The 21,826-nt window shown below is 27.9% G+C and overlaps 2 protein-coding genes across 2 annotated transcripts; both read left to right on the forward strand.

Annotated features, from left to right (window-relative positions):
* The first annotated feature begins 5,906 nt into the window (after nt 1-5,906).
* On the forward strand, nt 5,907-9,720 carry LOC148198735 (NAC domain-containing protein 86-like). The gene is made up of 7 exons (XM_088092090.1): nt 5,907-6,152; nt 6,256-6,503; nt 7,045-7,322; nt 7,475-7,840; nt 8,005-8,451; nt 8,771-8,855; nt 8,928-9,720. Exons 2-7 carry the CDS (start codon nt 6,341-6,343, stop codon nt 9,590-9,592), a joined length of 2,004 nt encoding a protein of 667 aa, XP_087948216.1. The 5' UTR covers nt 5,907-6,152; nt 6,256-6,340; the 3' UTR covers nt 9,593-9,720.
* Nucleotides 9,721-15,678: 5,958 nt separating this feature from the next.
* Nucleotides 15,679-20,923, forward strand: LOC124842734 (plant/protein). The gene is made up of 11 exons (XM_047319295.2): nt 15,679-16,183; nt 17,020-17,122; nt 17,366-17,379; nt 17,492-17,710; nt 17,913-17,984; nt 18,996-19,082; nt 19,332-19,370; nt 19,587-19,685; nt 19,908-20,073; nt 20,430-20,539; nt 20,628-20,923. The coding sequence occupies exons 1-11, from the start codon at nt 15,971-15,973 to the stop codon at nt 20,712-20,714; spliced, it is 1,209 nt and encodes a 402-aa protein (XP_047175251.1). The 5' UTR covers nt 15,679-15,970; the 3' UTR covers nt 20,715-20,923.
* Nucleotides 20,924-21,826: the final 903 nt, after the last annotated feature.

A 21,826-nucleotide genomic window follows, 5' to 3' on the forward strand; every position in this document is an offset into this window, starting at 1 on the left:
GTAAATTGACGGAGTCTTTTAAAATGTTACTTTAGATTGCAGAGTGCAGAAGATAAGATTGATTGAACAAGTAGCCATCGGAATGTTAGCTATCGTCAAAATTAGAGATCATAAATAAACTTATATTTCTTTTTAATGTTTCAACTTGTTGATATTTTGAGAGAGAACTTATATATTGATTGGGTATGAGTAATATATAAGGATGAATATCTTCATGTTTGTCTCTATTTCTATCTTCGATTAAATTACTATAATTTTCATAATATATATATATATATATATATATATATATATATATATATATATATATATATATTATTCTAGTTTTTTAGTTTAATAATTTTTTTAGTTATACATTTTTTTCTCTCCATTCTGACTATTTAGTTTATCATCAAAACAATTCACATTTTTAAAATATTTTTTCTTTTATTAAAATCTTTATGTAGTATACTGAAATAATATATGTAAATTAAATATTTTTTATATCACATATTTAAATATATTTACTTTATTTTAATGTTTTTATTTATTTTTTATTTTTTTCACATGAAAATATTTAGTTCTCTATTTAAGTGTTCACTAATATAAAAATATTGATATTTTTTATTTTTAATTTTTGTTTCATTTAAATAACTCATTTTATTTTGTTAAAACAATTATTATTATTTCTCGAGAGTTCCATGATTTGATAGCTTAAAGGTTATTTTTCATCTTATCATACTTTTAATTATACATTAATTTTTCTTTATTAGATTTTATTTAATGGTGTATCAGATTATTTCTAAGACACACATTTAACTATTTTAACTTTTTTTTAAATATTTTTAACATGTAGAATAATGTTTCGATATTTTCTATATAATTATTTTCATATTTTAACTATTGTCATGAGTATAATTCTATCATTACAATTATATAAAAAATTAATTACTATAATATAATAATTTAATGTAATTATTATGAATTTTTTTATCACTATTCAACATATATTGAAATTAAAAAATAAAATTTATACTAAATATCAATTATTATTAGTTTAATATTTGTTGTTTGTGTGATTTCATTCAAGTGATATACTATTCCATGTTGTTTTTTGATCTTGTTTTTTAATATATTTTCACATTTACTTAATAAATAGTAAACTATTAATTCTTTTAAATTTTGGTTTCATTATTTTATTTTGAAATTGAAAAAGCATAAAAGACTTTGAAAATTCTTTTAACAATTTACGTGGGATGTTTCATAAATCCACAAGTTTATAGTTATACATGAAATTCAACATATTAGCCCTAAATTTTATGTGAACTAATTCGTCTCGATCTAATTTTGACGATCAAACTTGGGACAAAGTAAAACAGGATGAATAGATTTATATTATCATAATATTAATATCAACAGGTAAGCAGCATATTAACACCACTATTTTTCTCAAATCTTAAAAATGGAAATGACATATTTCATAAAAGAAATACTAATAGGTCTCTAAATATATTTTCTATAATTTAAAGTCACATATTCACCATGATATTGTTTCCTAGAATTGAATTAAAATTAAAATTTAACAAAATATTAGAATAAAAATTAAATATATTTTGATAAAGTTTATTGTTTGTTAACTTTGTGAATACATCTACTATTAACAACAAAAATGAGAGAAGAGATAAACTACGTAATAATAAAATGAGCATGCAGGTAAAATCCAAAGAAAATGTAAAATTCTTTTCAGTAAAATAAGTAAAGTACATAGCGTATTGTGTTTCTCACACGGTAGTTCTACTCGCAAACTTTTTATTTTTGCTTTTACATGTTTTAATCGAAGTAAAAAGTTAATTAAAAATAAATATAAAATCAATCTTTTCATTGGCAGAGTTCATAACGTATTTTAAATTATCATAAGATTAATTTATTTAAACATAAAATAGGTTACAATTAAAATTAGTGACACAATTTTTGTAACAATAATAGAAAAATTAGATAATTCAAACAATTTTGAAGCAATCGAGTTGTAAACAAAATTTGGACCCTGAAGTGGGCCCATGTACTTTTTGTACACATTAAGACGTTGGGCTGAAAACGCATGCATTATGGATTTTCTGGACTCTTTAATCCCTGTATTTATTCATGCCTCTATGAGTCTTCGAAACACAATCTCATATTTTTTTCGAAATCAAAATATATTTTAAATTATAATTTAAAATATATTTTCAAATTATGGCATTCATAATATTCTCTTAGAGTTTATATAGTGTAACGTTATTTTAATAGTATAAAACTATTAAAATATTATTTTACATATAATAGAACCACTTATATTGTAAGCAAACCTACAAGAAGACAATAGATCTATCTCTAAATAATCCTCTAACAACTCATTTGCTTTGCCCTCACCTCTCGCTGGAACAACTGAACAGACTGTCTCCCTAAACTCACACCATTAAAATGATCATGGCAAAAAAGAAAACAATATATAGACAGAGAAACAACAAAAGCAAGGGTAAGTTAAATACAAAAAAGTCATATAACACAACATACATATATAACATACATCAACTCAAACATCTTAACATATAATGACCTAGACTGACTATCTAGATTTAGAATAAATGTTGAGCTATGGCTTGTTGTGCATTTATGGTGGCCTCTACTGCTTTGCAAAGTCATTGTCAATGGGTTTCACCCTACCACGCTCACAAGATTAGTTTGTTTCACACCTTAAGAAGCACCCAAGACTAAGACCTCCTACTCTCACCACATGTGTCAAACATCTCTACTTGAGAATGAATGATCATTAGAGTGCTAAGATAACCATAAGACTGAGCTCCTTACATTCAAATTAGTGATACTTGAAACCACACTAAGAAGCTTCAACTTTGAAACTCTCATCACCACTTTAAAACTATTGAAATTACTTCACAGTCCACACAAACCATACTTCTAACATATTATAATTGGTCCCGTAACAGACATGAAACCAGATTTACCAAATTAACCTCTTTCTCACCAATTTGACTATTAAAACATCCTTTTTAGCTACTAAAACCACAACTTTGACTCCTCAATTCACAAACATTACCATAAACTACAAACATCAATATCATTCCATGCATTACAATTTTTTTACCACATTAACAACCAAATTTCATCCCATTAGATTTCAATCATACAATACAAAAACATATACATTATTTCATCATTAAATTAATATAGCATAGCATTGAAATTACTACTCTACCAAGTAATTAAACATACAACCACCAAACTTAAAACAATATTAATTTAGACTTAGATATCTAGCTTCACTTACCTTAAAAGAATATTATCAAACTCGACGTCTCATCAGTTGTTTGTAATGCAAGAAATTTCTAGAACACCTAAGAAACATCGAATTGGTAACGGAATGAGTCCTTAGAACCTCAAAGGAACAAGAAATTGGGGAAAGATAACTGAAAACACATGCGACAGAGATCATTATGCATGATCTCAAACTAAGAACGAAAGAGAAAAATGAATTGAAGCTTACTTCCTCTATTGAATAAATTAATTGGGTAGAAACTTAGATCTTGTTATCGTGGTCAATTAGGTCTCTCCTGATCGTCAAAAAATGACTTAAGAGTTAAAACTTTTAGAGAGAAGAAGATAGAAAACTTTAAAAGAATGGTTTATAAAGAAATGATATGTTCAAATATAATGAAACTCATCACAAAATTATTTATAATAAAACCATTTAATATTAAAATAAATAAGTCTCATTATTTTTATACTATTACCACTTCTAACAGGAGTTTTACATACAACATAATTAGAAATTTTAAACTACATTATTCAAATTATATTTTTAAATTATCATGATATAGTCTTGTTTGTTTTGATTTGATGTAAATATGGTTGTCTATCTATTAATAAATTAAATATAAAAAAAGAAAAGTAGCATTATTTTATGATTTAAAGATATAATTAAGGTAATGGTGTAGGGAAGGAGAAGAAAGAAGCAATGGCGGCATAATCCGGTAAAGGAGAAAAGCACCCAAACATGGATTCATGAAAGGGAAAGCACAGAACATCAGATAACTTACCACTCATCCCACCATGCCACGTGGATGTTTTATATTTTCACGTGGCAAAGGCTGGTCCCACGTGGGTCCCACCTTCTATTCCTAATATCTCACATATAAGTATCTGCATCAAATGCAGAGATCAACCTCTTTCTGGAATCACTTCATCCTAACATCATTAACTTCGGCATCAACCTCAGAATTACTTCTGCAACAATTAATCAATCATTTTGAACTGATAACAAATGAATCTTAATTGAATCCAAATTGAGATTATAACAAATTAAAATTTAAAATAGGAAATAAAATAGTAATTAAACCTAATGTTTACGTATCTAGTGTTGTAACTCTAAGCTTTCTAAAAAAATTATCATTTATATAAGTTTTTTTTAGTATTTATTAACATTTTAAAGTACACCTAATTCATATAATTATAAAGAGTAATTTTTATTTAATTTTTTATGTGGATAAATAACATGACTTTAAATACTTTTACATTATATTCGTCATACTTGTTCTTTTAGAGTTAATTTAATGGGATTTTTTAATTGATTTGAAAAAGTAAATTTTCAACTATTATTATTATTATTATTGTGGTTGTTTAAAAAAACTTTTTACGTTAACTATTGTGGTTGGTACCTTGTTTAATTGTGTACAAATTTTTGTAATCATAAAAGTAAATCCAACATTATTATTATTATTATTATGGTTGGTTAAACAACTTTTTACGTTAATTTTGATTAATAACCAATACAAAAGTATCATCTTATGCTAATTTGAACATATATAGTATGAATATATAAATAGTAATGATATATATATATATATATATACACTTTAATTTCATGTATATCTATATTATACTTTTTTTCTATCCTTTTTTCTTATTATACATTTTCTAAACCTATCAATTTTACTTTCTTTTTATATGTATATTTTAAATGTTGATCAAACCTTCTTAGTGTACATGAATAAATTTTCCTGTATAAAATATCGATATCAGAAACTATCTGACTTGAAATGTCAAGTTTTTATTATATGGTTTATTATCAGAAACAGAAACTTTCATACTTTATAAATCAATTGCTTTTATATTGATATTATCATCTATATAGAATATTATAAAAGAAAATCATTATGTAGAATATTTAAAATAATTTGTGTATTGTATGGTTTCAAAAATTGAATTTAATTGATTGATTTTACTTAAACCATATTTTGTAAAAAAAAAAATGAATCTGTTAAAATCAATTCGATATATTCGTTGAAGTGAGAAAGTCCAGTAAGATTAAATAATAATTTTACAAGTAGACATAATAATGCAGAACCAATTCATTTATTTATTTATTTATTTCATTCAGACCTGAAAATGTCTGGAAGATTAAATATACTACTTTAAAGCCTTCTTATATTACATCCATAATAGTATAAACAGAAATCATTACGAACTCAACCGATCGATCGAGATTCGAATTCGAAACCTAAAAATCAAAGTTTTGATTGATTATTAAAAATGGCATAAAACAAAGGTGAAGAAGAAGAAGGGGGAAAAAGGAAGGACCCTTATGAAGCTGAAAAGAATGAATTGAAGCAAAAAGAAGTGTGAAAGGGTGGTTAGTTCAGTTGGGAACAGCCGCCAAAGTTCGTTGGCAATAGTTTCCTCACGTTAATGTATAGATTCTTAATCTAACGAATAAAGGTATGAATTAGATCCATTATTCATATGTATGGTCATGCATGGAAGGCCAGAATCTAAGAAAGAACAATCACGAAGCATAGGATCATTGGAGAACACAAGCCAGTTATTTATAATTAAGGTTACAGAAATACATGTAAGAACCATCAACTCAAGCTTCAACTCAAAGATAAGAGGAATCATTCGTTTGATCAAAAAACAAACGAAAAGTACTTCAAAGAAAAAAAAGAAAGAAAGAGACAACAGGTCCTAATTTGCTTTTTGTTTTTCCAATCTTCTCTTTTTCAATCCTCTTTATCAAAACCCCAAGCAACCCCAACATTCCACCCTCCTCTTTGCCTTCCAAATCTTTCTCTCAAACCTCTTCCTCTGTGTCTGTCTGGCTCTTCTTCCTCCTAATTAAGGTCTCATATATATGTCTCCTTCATAAGTTATGTTTTCTTACATATATACACACGTTTGTTTCAGTTGCTAATTAGTGTTTCTTCTGTTATTGTTTTATGGCAGGGTTTTGATTAGGGATACATACAAGTATAGCTGTAGATTTTTCTCTATCCTACACAGTTTGTTTCTTTTAGGTTCACATTTATATATGAATATGGCTCCTGTTTCACTACCTCCTGGGTTTAGGTTCCACCCCACAGATGAAGAACTTGTATCTTATTATCTCAAAAGAAAGATAAATGGTCGTAAGATCGAGTTAGAGATAATCCCTGAAGTTGATCTTTACAAGTGTGAACCATGGGACTTGCCGGGTAAGTATATATAACATTCAATAACAATTTTTCACATGATTTCTCATTCTTCCAACGAAATTTCATAGATGTTTGAAAAACACCCGAAACCTTTTTCTGATAGACAAATCATTATTAGTTGGTTAATCATTAGTTCTTCATTCACGATTTTGGTTTGGATTTTAACGAAAATCATGCATGAAACACATACTTGCTGTATTGGTCAAGTATATTCTTCTGCGTTGGAATATCTAGGGATAACGTAGAGGTAAGTTGTAGGCCATTAATTCAAATTTACTTGCTATAATGATATTGTGATTGTGAAGTTCAAGAGAAAGTAACGAGGGAATAGTGGGATTCCCAAGTAAAAAACAGTCAACAGGAGAAAAAGAATTACCTTCTCCACATGACATACACACATAACTCTCCCATGCAATCAATGCATATACTTGGAGTTTCTAATAACTTTGATTACTTTTTTAAAGACCGTGCTTTCTTACGGTAACCAATGCAATACTGAAATCAATGTTTATGGAGTAATATTATGTATGTATACACACAGGAAAGTCATTGTTACCGGGAAAAGATTTGGAGTGGTATTTCTTCAGTCCTCGAGATAGGAAATATCCGAACGGATCAAGAACAAATCGTGCAACCAAATCTGGTTACTGGAAAGCCACGGGAAAAGACCGTAAGGTGAATTCTCAGAGTTGTGCAATAGGAATGAAGAAAACCCTAGTTTACTATCGAGGTAGGGCACCACATGGTTGTCGTACAGGTTGGGTTATGCATGAGTATCGTCTTGATGAGACACAGTGTGAAACCAACACAGGCTTGCAGGTTCATCTTCTGTTCCTATCAAGATTCTTTTCCTCTGCATTATTATTTTAAGCCACTTTTATGTATATTTCTTTTCTTGCAGATAAATATATATACAGTTTTATTCTAAAAATGATATTTAATCAATTTATTTTTTATATATGACTTTTTAGGATGCATATGCTCTTTGTCGTGTGTTCAAGAAGACTACAGTGATTCCTCCAAAAGTTGGAGATCAACACTATGTTAATGTCACCACCAGCCATGCAAATCAGATCATTGCCAGTGATCAATCATCAAGCATTAACGAGCTCTACTCTGAAGGTAGAGGTGAAGTTTTAGAGAGCTCAAATTATTTTATGTCATTGGATGCATGCCCTTCCTCCAACATAAATGTGAATACCTTCAATATCAATGGTGGAAGAAGGGACAATGAGACAACATGGTCGCATTTCTTATCAGAAGACTTGCTCAATCTTCCAACAACATCCACTTCTTCACTTCCCAATTATGGATCCATGAGCTATCCTCCATCAAAGGTAATTAACTCCCAGCCTCCTCTTAGGGTTCATTAATAATGTTTATATATACATTTTTTTCGTTTCTAAAAATCCGTTAAAAATCATATGAAATAATACTATATGAATATCTAATTAGTCTACAGTCATCGTGTTAAATTGTGTGTAATGATTTTGTTTTGCAGGTGGATGTAGCACTGGAGTGTGCAAGGATGCAGCACAGGTTTAGCATGCCTCCATTGCAGATGCAGGATCTGGAGTTTCCTCAAGTTGGAATTTCCAAGCTAAAGATGGCACAAGGGTCGAGTTCCATGAGTGGAACCAGAAATGAAACAGATATCTTGCAGGAAATTCTTTCGGTTGCTCATGCTTCCCAGGAGTTAATAAATCAATCCAACTACTCATCACAGCCATTCATGAATGCCAATGAAAACTATGCTCCTCATGAAAGTGACTTCACTTTTATGGTTGGCACCAATTACAATCATGTCAACGATATGAACACCATGGCATTTGTTGACAAAGCATGGGAAGACCAAAACACAAGATCAATAGAGATCGGAGATCTTGATGATGGATTCAAGACAGACAATTTGAGATGGGTGGGAATGTCCAGCAAAAATGTCGGAAAGGTATGTCGTAGTGCTAACTATACAGATTTAAAATCATATATTAATTCTGAAAACCCATTATTGGATTTCTAGGTTACATCAATAATGGGTATAGGATAAAACAATTTTACATTGTGATTTATTAATTTTACAATAATTAAATTAAAAATAATAAATGTACATTTTTTTTGAAATTTTTATCATAATTATATATATATATATTAAAAACCATACCTAAAAAATTAAACTTTTTTAAAATTCTTTTCTTATTGATTACTTGTAAGTCTGTCTGTACAAAAGAATGCTTGTTGTATCAACTTTTGTCCACTTAATTTGGCAGAGCTTTATGGAAGAGCAGCAAAATATTGTTCCAATTGATGATATCTCAAACTTCCAGACTAACACGGAAGAAAACGAGATGAAAGGTAATTTCCATTCATATAATTTATCAATGTTTCTCCTTTTTCTTTAGTATATGACAGATGTTTTATTTGCAGTAGGATTTGAGAAACACAGTTGCAACAAAGAAATAACTGATACTGAGATTGATGAATTTTCAATGGGATTCATGAACGATGAAGACCCGAATGAGAACTTCCTAAACGAGGAAAACATTGAGTATTCAAATTCTACAAACTTTGATGTTGTTGAGGAAACAAAAACCAATCATGGAATGTTTGTCTCGACTCATCAAGTAGCTGATACATTCTTTCATCAAGTAGCTCCTTCACAAACCCTAAAAGTTCAACTGAATCCAGTAATGGCTGGCAATGAGTGTATAGAGAATGCAAGAGTTAGCGAAGGACTGTCTTTCTTTAGAAAGTTTAAGGCCTATGTGACAGGGAAGCTAAGAAATCCATCGAAGACAATAGGAAGTGCCCTTGAATTCATCTTTGCATTGTTGTTGATGCATTGTGTTTTTCTAAAGGAATTTGTGGAAGATTGGAAATCAGAGCTTAAAAATGGTGGCAGAGTTTACACGATGAAGAGAATGAGAGAAACAGAAGATAGAGTGAGGAGGAATGAAGAAGAAAAAGTTTGGTTGGTTGGAATGAAATATGGGAAAGGTTTTAGCATGGTCCTAAAGAAGATAAGCATTTTCCTCACTATATCGTTGGCTCTGTTTACCATGTGGGCTAACCATATCATAGTTGACTCTTAGAAATCATACCCTAATTTTTATTTTGTTTTTAGTTTCTAACTTTTCTCACATCTCATTCATACCTTCAAATATTTGTATTAATTTTACTTCCTCACATTCCTTTACTCATAATAATTAGTTATATTCAATTCAATAATTATAACTTTGATGTCATTTCTTTTTTGTGTAAAGGGGTATCGTATCTACGTTTTTGCAAATATATTCGTACTCAATCTAAAATTTAAATTTATAACGTCATAGAAAGTTTGCCAATAATTGTATGGTCTTACATAAACAAAATTTCCATGAATCCTGTGATATTAAACCTTCGAGAAAATTTTATTAATTTTATCAGCATATGTATATTCATAATCAAGCTCGCTATTTGTAAGTATATCATAATGCTTCCATTCCCTCTTATCTTGCGTCACCTCAAATTCTATGCTCAGACCATATAATTTTTTTTTAAACTATATGTTTCAAAAATATTATTTTAACTTTATCCACACTCTGCTAAATATAGATCAATTCAGTTTAGTTTTCTTTATCGAATATTAGATTTTCATTTTATCAAACTAAAAAATTTGTAACAATTAATAGTATACAAAATTAAAAAGTAGCTAACCATTACTTTTTTTTCAAAAAGAAAAATATTTGACAAAAATACAAATCAAAATTTAATGTTTTTGCCTAAAATTTATTAACAATTATTATTTTTTACATTTTTTTTAATTATTTTTAAAAAATTACAGAAGTAAACAAGTTATGCCCAGATGAATTATGTCACATTGACACAACTTTAGTTTAAAATGATCTAAACTAAAGTAAAATTACATTCTTACGGCTTTAACTTTAAAAATGTTTTATACTATGTCACCTTGACACTTATTCAAAATAAAATCGTACTACTTAAACACAACTTACCCATTTCTATAATTTTTTACTACTTAAACACAACTTACCTATTTCTATAATTTTTTAAAAATTATAAATTTCGGTAATTTTAAAAAAAATGTCAAACTTCTATCATTTGATTATGTTATTTGGGAAATAAAAATAAAAACTACACTTATTTCAATATATCAAACTAACACATTCTAATATCATAATTATAACACTTATTCACACTTTTCTTCAAGGCTCTTAACGTCGCTTTCAATTTCAATTACAAAGTTCTCTCAAGCCTAAGGTCTTGTTTTTTTGAGTGGATTTGAGGGAGTGGATTTGAAGATAAATTTTTTTGTCGTTTATTTGAGTGAATTTGGAGGTAAACGAAAGTGAATTTGGAAATAAATTTTTTTAATTTGTCACGTCAATACAATTCTATACTAATTCTCACAAATTTTATTTCCAAATTCACTCTCATTTACCTCCAAATTCACTCAAATAAACGACAAAAAAATTTATCTCCAAATCCTCTCAAATCCACTCCCTCAAATCCACTCAAAAGAACAGGGCCTAATTGATGTGAGACTTCCAATACACCCTCTCACGGTCCAGGGGGTTCGATATAGTGGCCCGATAACAATCAAATCTTATTAGAATAGACTATAATCTAGCTTTGATACCATGTTAAAAAGTGAACTTTAAGCTTAACTTAACCCCATAAGATCAGGTTGTAAGGTGAGATTTTCACTTACTTATATATTACATATTGACTTTCTCTTAGTCGATGAGAGACTTCCAACATGTTGTACCTGTCAAACAATTAATTGATTTGAGGTCTAGTGTTGTAGTACACAACTCGATCAATACCTAATCCGATGATCACACAATTTATTCAACTTTAACAAAATTATCAGTTTAATTTACTTTTAATCGTTTGATATTTTTAATTGTTTTTAATATACATTTACTTTATTGTGTTGTGTACATCAAAATTATCTAGAATATAAATAAAAATGTTTCTAACAAATTTCGATTTCTAATTCTTTTAATAAACACACAAATCAACAATTTAAAACTAATTTATTCTTAAAATTTATGATAAATTCCAATATTTAAAAATTATTATGGTATTCAACACGTATACAATATATAAAATTTTAAAGGCTTAAACACTTACTTCGTCCCACGTTAAAAGGTGAATTTCTGTTTAGTACCCAGTTTTAAAAATAAAGACATTGGGTCATTATATTATGAAAAATATATGAATAAGGTCAAAAAAGAAAGAACAAGTTCAACAAGTCATCAAAGAAAAAGCTGAACAAGAGAGAAAAAAAACTGGACAGCGAAAGAGAGAAGAGAAAAAGTACGGTCACATCAGCATGGACTTAACGTTGTTGTCAACTTAACGGAAAGAACCTTATTCATACATTTTTCATAACATAGGGACTCAATGTCTTCATTTTTAAAACCGGATACTAAACAGAAATTCACCTGTTAACATGAGGACGAAGTAAGCATTTAAGCCAATTTTAAATTAATTAAAATTTCTGCTATTTATTTTTAATCAATATTATCATTGATAACTTTTTATCCTCTTAAATCTGCAATCTCTCTATTCAAAAAATGAAATCCTTTGTTATTTATTATTAGTTTAATTAGTTTAATTAAAGCGTCGTTTTCGGCTGGATCTTGTCACCAAACACCATAATAAACAATTTCCACGTTATCCGTAAAACTAACTATTTACGACCCTTCATTTTTTCTATGAAACACTGAAACATTTTATATGGGCAGTCCAATAATTGATTTGGAACATTTTCAATAAGTATTTATGAAAAAAGAAAATTATTTTCCATCAATTAAAATTAACTCATAAAAGTTAATTGGTGGAATGTTTTTTATTCAACTTCTATGAATTTTTATTTAAATTAGTTTTATTTTATAAGGAAAACGTTTTTTTTCATATATTTTTATTTATTATGAAATTTTTTTCAATATAATATTTGTCATCGTAATTACTATTTTATAAATGTACAGAAAAATAAACTTTGATTAACTATAATTACCTTTTTCTAGACTGAGTTATCAAAATGATCAACATTAACGGATTTATGTCATCAATATATTTAAGTCGAATTAATGTAAGTAAATAATAGTAAAATAAAGCATAACTCAATTGACTATATTCATCTTATTTAAACTTGTAATGAGTCCTATTCACATAAATAATTTACTAAATTTAATAAAAAAATAATTCAAACATATGAATAAATAAATACATAATGTAACAATAAGTGTCTTGATTACTTATCCAATAAAACTAAACTATAATTCTTCTATTCTTTAAGGGGGTTTTTTTTCATACTTTCTTGATTTTTTTTTCGGTAAACTTTTTTACATCTTTATTACCATATGTATTATTTCCTCAACTAGACCATTTTACTGTACATGCAGTTTAACTATTTTCTTCGTTTGAAAAAAATATAAATTTCCATTTGAAAAAATATAAAAACAATATTTAAAATTATAGAAATATAAAAATTTTGTTTAGAAAATATTTTTATTTTAAAAAAATATATAAAATAAAATAAAAATATAACAAAATATCAATTTTTTAATTGAAATTTAAAAATGTTAAAAATATAAACACTATTATAATTTATTAAATATTTAGAAAAATATAAAAATAGAAATTTTAAAATTTTAAAATATAGCAAAATATAGAATTTTTAATTGAAATTCATAAAATTTTAAAAATAAAAAAGTATAGAAATTTATTTAAGAAATTTTATTTTAGAAGAAATATAAAATATAACAATTTAAGATATTTGAAATAAATTTATTATTTTTATTGTATTTAAATATGTAAATGTAAAGAAATATTTTTAAGGATTTAGTGTTTTTATATTTAATAATTTAAAAGTGAAGATGTTTTTTTGTTGAATTTTTTTCTACAAATTTTTAATTTTTTTTGACACAGAATCGTTGATTGTTTTTTTTAATATAGTGTGTAGTATTTTCAATGATAGGGTGTTGCTCCCTCCACTACTCCAAGTGCTCCTGCACCTCCCTACTATTTTCTTTTATTGCAAAAATACTCTACACTTCCCCACTATTTTCTTTTATTCCAAAAATATCATACACCTCTCCACTATATTCAACAATATTTTTCTTTCTTTCTGCACGTTAATGGAGCATTCACATGACTCAGATTTAAACTTGTGATATATTGCAAAATTTTATTTACACTTTACCTTAAATAATTCAATCTTATTTTCACTATTCAATATATTTGTTTTTCTTCAAATTACTTAATAAATGGTAAAATTTTGTTCTAAATTTCTAGAAAAATGTTTATATATATGTGTGTTTTTTTTACATTTAATATCTATAATTTTTAACATTATATTATGTTTCAACTTACCGACATGTTTGACTCAAATAACTTGAATAAAGTATTTAATTTATTAAATAAATAATATAAAAATATTATTAAATACTTAAAATATAAAAGAAAAGTTATTTGTTAAAGATTTGGAATTTATTTAGTTCTTTCGTCATTATAAAGCTAGTATATAATAATAATAATAATATATTATTTACTATTAATATTATTATGTTTATTATTTTGTATTTGTATCTAACTTTTAAGTTTATAAAATAGAAGTGGTAGAAGCACTAATATTGAAGTTTCCTCTGAATTTTATATTTTATAATATATCACAAGTTTAAATCTAAGCCACATAAATGCTCCATTAAAGAGAGAAAGATTGTTGAGAACAGTAAAAAGGTGTAGGGTATTTTTGGAATAAAAGAAAATAGTAAAAAGGTGTAAAGTATTTTTGAAATAAAAAAAAATAGTGAAAATGTGGAGAAGCACTTGAGATGGTGGAGGGAGCAACACCCTCAATGATAACATGAATTTGTTTCTCTCATAATCAGTCTTTTGGAACCGAATTCATGTGACCAATGTGACCATTATGTACTTGAAAATTAGTCAAAATTTAGTTTCTAATGAACCAAATTCTAAACTAGATTTTAAAATTTGTTTTGTTATTCAAATAATTTAAAAGAGGAAAAACAAATTTTATAATACTCAAACTTCTTACAATTTAAAAAATAGTAAAAAATATATTGCATAGAAAATCTCCAACTTATATTTTTATATTTATTTTCTAAATAAGTTTTTTAATAAATTTTAATACTTTTTCTATGTTATAAATTTCAATTAAAAATTTGATATTTTGTTATATCCTTAAATTTATATTTTTATATTTTTTTTCTAATTAATTTTTTTTCTAAAAAAAAAATTCTAAATTTCAATAGTTTACATCCATTTTTATAGTTTTTAAAGTAAAAAATAAAATAAAATAACTGTGTCAACACTAAAAGAATATAGTTGAGAAAATAAAATATATCTAGGTCTAATGTTAATAATAAAGATGTGAAAGTCTTCAGGAAAATATTCCACTTTCTTTCATTGCTTTATTTACTTACTAGAAAATATAGGATAAAATAATTCATTTTCATCTCAAAGAGTTCCTTTAACTGTACTCACTCTACAAACTAAACACATTTAGCAACTTGATTTATAAGTATGAATAAATACTTTAATTTGCTTTTTTATATTTTGTATTAAACCCAAAGTTTTACTAATTATAAATAAATTATTTTTGCCCTGTAAACAAACAAATCTATTTAAATGTAAAAAAAACCAAGCATCTGAATTAATTTATAATGTCTACCACAATTCTAAAATATTTATTGGCAAAAGAGAAGTTCTGTTCACTAAGATTTATACTATTTCACAACCATTTTCAAAATATATTTTTACTGCTGTTAAAGATTTCAAAATACTTTATTTAATAATTTTTTTCTGAACAAGTCATATGACAACTTTTTATATGTCCTTGTTTTTTAGGTTAAGAACATCAAAACATTAACTAATTTCATTAGTTTCACATAAAAAATGTGCTTCACCTGATCAGAGATACTGAAATCAACTTTGTCCCAAATGAATTTGAACCTGATGGATAGTGGTTGCACAAAAGTGAGTGCAGAGCACATGGATAATTGATTAGGTGTATCATTCACATTCATCAGAGTATCAAAGAAAGTGACAAAAGAAAAAGATGTCACTAGTTAGAACCAACACCAAAGTGTGATGAGAAAAAGATGACAAAAATAACTCAAAGATGGATTCACGGGTCACTTACTGTTTCCTCTTCTTCTTCTGTAAAACATTAAAGAAAGTGTGCACCCCACTAGCTACATCAGCTTCAATTTTAACACTATTCCAATCCATTTATCTTGAAAAAGCTGCAAATTGAAACCGCTCCCTCTCTCCTACTAGGAATTTGTGCAGTTTAGCTGCAAATTATTGCCCAAAAAGTTAAATAGCTTTTTCCTTTCTCATAATAGAGATAATGAGGGAACATATGTTGCATATAATATAATTAGCTTCAAAGATCACATTATTTTTCCATTGCAAGAAGTGGCTTATTTCAGCTCATGGAATCGGGTCCTTCTTGTTCTTGGCTGCAAGCCTTCTTCTTAGCAGTGGTTTTGTTCTTTAACTGTGGATGTGTCCGTGGAGCTACCCCAGCAGCAAAAGTTGGTAGCTTTTCAAAGGTGGAAGATGCTGGAAACTTTCATATTTACTATGGCCAGACCTTCAAAGTCATTAAGAATGCCGCTGATGGGCAGAGCTACCTTCTTCTGCAGGTATTTCCTTTTGGGAATATAATTTTTTACTATATCTGAATTCTTAAGGTATAGCTATGGGTGTTTGTGATTTTCTTTGGGTTGTTTTCGTTTATATAAACAAATATTAAAATAGGAGATGATAGGGATTTGTTTTAACCTAAATATTAAACTAGTGTGGATAAGAAACTTAAGGGTGTATATGATTTTCTTTAGTTATATTTTATATTTATTTTTTTGTCAATTGAGTAAAAGTTGGGAGAATGGGAATCCACCCCAGTACTGCTAGATAGAATGCTAATGACACCTAGGGATTTTGATAACTTGTTAAATAGAGTTTTTCCACTAAGCAGGTTTTTAGTGGCTTCACTGGAAGTGGAACTCAGTGGGAAAGGTTGTATGTATTTTTTCTGATATCAAAATGATGACTATCTTTAGTACTTTCTCCTATTGAAGAAAAAGATGAAAATATATTTTAAGGCAAAAGAAAAATGTATTAACCATTTGATCATTGCAATCTTCTATAAAATACTGAATGCATTTGTTTGATGCACTTATCTAGCAGCCCAGTTTGTAATTTTAAAATAATTGATTAGGGACAATGGTTACCTGTATTAGCTGAGTGTCAAAGTCCTTTCAATCTAAGATAGGGGAATTTTCAAATAGATCATTAGTTTTACAGCTGATGATAATCACCTGTAACCACGTTCTATTATTTCAATGACTCTGTTGCTCTTCTGCTGGGGATGCATGCTAGAAGAAATCAAATATAGAAATTACTGTTCTTCTAATTATTTACATGTTTGCTGAATTTTTCCTGCTAAGTTGTGTTTCTTGCCTACTCAATTTTCTGGCAGAATAATTCAAGGATTGCTTCAAGAACTAAATATTGCACATCAAGAATTAAGTCATTTGTCGTACCATTGTCAAACTATTCTGTTGATACTACTTATTTTCCAGGTATGCCATGCATATTTCTATGTCGCTACTCAGTCTCACTCTTGTTCATTCTGTTTTTCTAAGGAATCAAGATTCTGCAGCATATAACCCCATCAATCATAATATATCTGCAAATCAATTACGAAATCAGTTCAATGTGTCAATGCTAAAAGAAATGTTTTGGCTAGTCAGTTTCATATATTTTTTTTCACCACACATATTGTGACTAACTTTTTCATTTGTCTCTGGGGATTATATCTCAAGTTTCCTTCTTAGAGGTGAGAATCTCTTACTACCACAAGTTTAAGTTTTAAGATTTTGGTGGGGTTGCCAAGATCAGATAGAATGGATTGCATCTTTCTTAATTTTTCATATTCTTGTTTTGAATAGCTTTTAGGTTTAGTGGAGAGCTTGAAAGGCATAACCTCAGACAATGTTGCTTCTCCCTGTGTGTTGAAACTATATCAAGGAGGACAGATAGAAATGTTCAACAATAGTGATTATCAAAAGCTTGCAGAGTTTACTTCGTACTTCCTCAGTGACGATGATCAGCAATCAGCTTGCAATTTTGCAACTTTTGTTCCCTTTATGGAGAATACCCCTTTGCAGGTAAGCAATTAAAAGTAGCTCTTTATAAATTTTTAAAAGCCAAAAGGATCAGAACATATGTTTAAGGTAGTGTAATGGACATAGATTACCAAGATGCCTGTGAAACTAACATTTGCTTAAAGTACAGTTCAATAACCAGTAAACATTTTCCTGTAAATATTGACAAGGATTGCTTAATAGTTTACTGTATTCATTTTGATAGAGAGCAGAATGGATCAAATTCATGGGAGCTTTTGCAAATATTGAAGCTAGAGCTAATCAAGTCTATGCCTCAGTAAGCATACTATTCTGTCCAAGGCATAACTATATTATTGTATGATTGAATATATCTTCAGCAACTTCTACCATCACTATGATTTGGTAACCTTGCAGGTTCTTGTTGTTCAGCCCAACATCTAGACTGAATTTTTCTTGTTTGAAATTTCTACTTGGGGTCTTGCTGAGCCTAAGCTGTTGAGATTAGATACTTTGAATTAATGAACAGAATACAACTAACTTTCAATGGTTTCAGTTGCTGACAATGTAAATAAATCCTTATGAAGACCAAAGCACAGGAAATGCATTTTTTGTGAAAAGGGCAGAAGAATTTGTTAGATCATATAGTTGAAAAATGTTGACATGTATAGTATTTTAGCTTAAAATGCAAGATAAACATTCTTGATTTTAATTACAGCATCAATTTTATTCAGAACACATTTTCTTAAGCTCACGCTATTATTAACTTAAACTTTTTGGGAAGTGCTCATGCTCGAAGAATCTCTCTCGTGATTTTGTAGAAACTTCTTAATGTTTTAACCAATAGTATAGTGTATATTATTAGCAAACCCATTGCTCCATCTACCAAACATGAAAATTTCTAACTTCTTTGGTCTTCTAAATATCATATCAATGATTTCTGAACATGAAAAAGTGGGACCACTTTCTGTGGGATAAAACAGTTGAAACATCCATTAGATTAATCCTTAAAATTCTGTCATACATAACTTACCGAGTGCAGAAATTGAAATTTGGAATGCATCAACAAATGGAAATAATGTTCTATTAGCACTGATTGGTGTGTTTCCTTTCCTCTAAATGTTTTAAGAATAACTCATTAGTTTGTGTGGCAGCAAGTCTCTACTTCTTGTAACATAGGTTTACTTTAAACTTCATAAGTTTATGTGTGGATATGCTTAAAGTTGCATTTAGAAAGTACTCTACCATCTTTTTCATAATTCTCTGTGCTAATAACTGATTATATTTTATGATACATTTTAGTCTGACCAAGTGATTTACTATTTTATAGGTTAAGGAGAGCTATTTGTGCTTGGCTAAAATTGCCTCAACTAGGACAACGTTCAAGCCAACAGTTGCTTGGATGAAGTATAAAAATGTAAGTAACTTCTAAAGCACACCTTAAATACAACCCTGGAGCTTTGTTCAAATTGGTACATTATATTTTCAAATTGATTTAATGTTTTAACATCTAATAAATAGAAATAGACCTTCTAACTCCAATTAGCCCTTTCAAATTTATTGCTCTTCTCTCTTCAAATCAGCTAGACTCAACTTCTGATACATGACTTTTAGCCTTTTATTGATACATAAAAATTTGTTAACATCTGAAGTGTTATCATTGCAGGGTGTTTGGTCTTTTACACAGGAAAAGTATCAATTGAAGGTATGAAACACTTGCTTTTGGAGAACTTAAACATGGCATGTTTCTCAGCTATAACTATTTTGTTCAGAATTATTACCAACCTGTGCCCTTTGTTTAAATGCTTGAGTTATAAATATGCACTATTTTACTGCTCATACTTCAGTTAACCTGGTGCTTATACTTTTTATCCTTCTGGTCATCGATGTGTAAATTTTGTTCTGAAAACTTTGCAAACAGTTTGTGCAAGATGCAGGTGGAGAGATTTTGGATGCCAACAAGAACACTTACAATATCTCTGATCCTGATGACTTGGAGGAATTTCACGCGATCCTATGTGTAAGTTGAATTATATTTCATTATAACAGAAAATTAAATGCAACATAGGAACATTGAGTAACTAATATTACCTTAATAGACATTGCTGTGTAAATCAAGTACTTCATAGAATTGAAAGAAAATCCTAGAATATAACCTGAGAAGAAGAGTTTTGTTTTTTCATTTCTTTAAATTTTTATTTATTTGTTAGGTTTTGCTGATTAAACATTATTTATTATGCAGACCGTGGAAGTAGTTATTGATGAAACACTAACCTCAGATCCAACCAACTACACTTTGTCAACATTTATCCAAAATCTAAACGTTGAAGATCGTTCTTGTTTTTCCTTTATTTCAAACACAAGTCTGTGGAGATATGACAAAAGGGTATACAACTCTGTAGCTGTAGGTAAGTAAGTCGATCCAAAATGCATTTATCATATGCATATTGTTGGTTGTGAATAAGAAGTTCTACAGTAGATAAAAATAACTGTATTATAAGCCATAAAGACTAGCAGATTTAAATGCTTATTGAGTTTACTTATATCATTGACTAATTTTGATAAAGTTCTCTGATGTATTTCATAAGTCTTCATAACTTTTAGTGATCTATATGACAAACTCACCCGTCTTTTCTAACTAAACTTAAATGGACTTTGAACATGTTTTAGCATAAATCTAGTGTACTTAACTTACTCTTCTTATGATGTGATTGTGTGATAACTTTCAATATCATGTTTTTGCATTTATCATATGTTTGTGAAGACTGGTATAATGGAGCAGTGTCACAACCTCAATTGGCACTGGCAGATCTAGTTGAGGTTTTATTTCCAACTGGGAATTACACAACGACATATTTTAGGAACATTGCAAAGGTATATGCTGCCACTGCCATTTAAGGTTAGAGAAACTGTAAGATGTTTTTTTGGTACTTTATAAGTTTGGTGTTATTTCATGGTGCAGGGAGAATTACCTATAAATATTGGTCCGGAAATGTGTGACAGGGACACATCTGTAGCTATGGATCCTACCATAGTAGCATGTGGATGATTATGTTTCAAGTTCAAAAATAGGTATAGTTATAAACAAAATAAACAGTCAACAACACTATTCCTATTTATTTTTTGAAATCCCATTTTTTTAATTTAGGATCTATCTATACTTTGTATTTTATTTTAGTTATTATTATGCAATCAACTAATGGTATCTATAGTTTGATACACAGATAATAATTTACCACAGTTGTCTCTTTTTGGTAACTTTGTCTCTTGCATGAACAAACATGTCATTTCCTTTGAATGAGAGAAAGGATTTTCCTTCCTTAATAAATAATACAACTCCTCTTAATCTTTCGAAACTCATTTTAATGACAGAAATGCGATTAAGTTCTAAAATGGATAATTTAATATATATTAATTTTTCTTACAGTGAAATTGTAAACACTTTTATAAAATGGGATAAAAATATTTAAAAAGTTTGATTTAATATATTGGAATAAATTATATGTATGATAGCGTTTGTTATAATCATAATGATGAGTAAGGTTGTTCTAGTGTAGTTTTATAAAACAATAAAATAAGTTATATAATTGATTTATTTATTTGTTAAATAGTTATTATTTTATTTTTTTTTCATATAAGTTTATCTTTTTTATTATTTCTAATAAGACTTATCATTCAAAAAGAATTTTAAGAAAATATATTTTTATTATATACATACATACATTATTTATATTCTGATCCAATTATAAGTCAAAAATTAGAAAAAGATAAAAATAAAATTAAAGATAAAAAAAGATAGTGCATATAGGTTTCACAATTCTTATAACAAAAAAACTATCATATCTTTTAAAAGAGATAAATCAGTCAGTTTACCTTAAATCATTACTTGAAGATAGATGTTATCTTAGTTTATCATGATTTATTTGAAAAAATAAACTTTTATATACTAGTTAAATGATGAGGGATTAAGTTATACTAATCCCGTAACATAAATATTAGAATAACTGATTTTTTTATTACATTAATTTAAAAAAAATCTCATTAAAAAAACATATTTTAAATCCAAGGATATTTTAATAATTTTAAAATTTAATCTAAAATAAAAAAGTAATTATTTATCATCCATAACTTCATAGTTGCTGTCATGTATATTAATTTTTT

Source organism: Vigna umbellata, chromosome 5, assembly GCF_029865625.1.
Source record: "Vigna umbellata cultivar VRB3 chromosome 5, Vumbellata_1.0, whole genome shotgun sequence".
NCBI classification, from domain to species: domain Eukaryota; kingdom Viridiplantae; phylum Streptophyta; class Magnoliopsida; order Fabales; family Fabaceae; genus Vigna; species Vigna umbellata.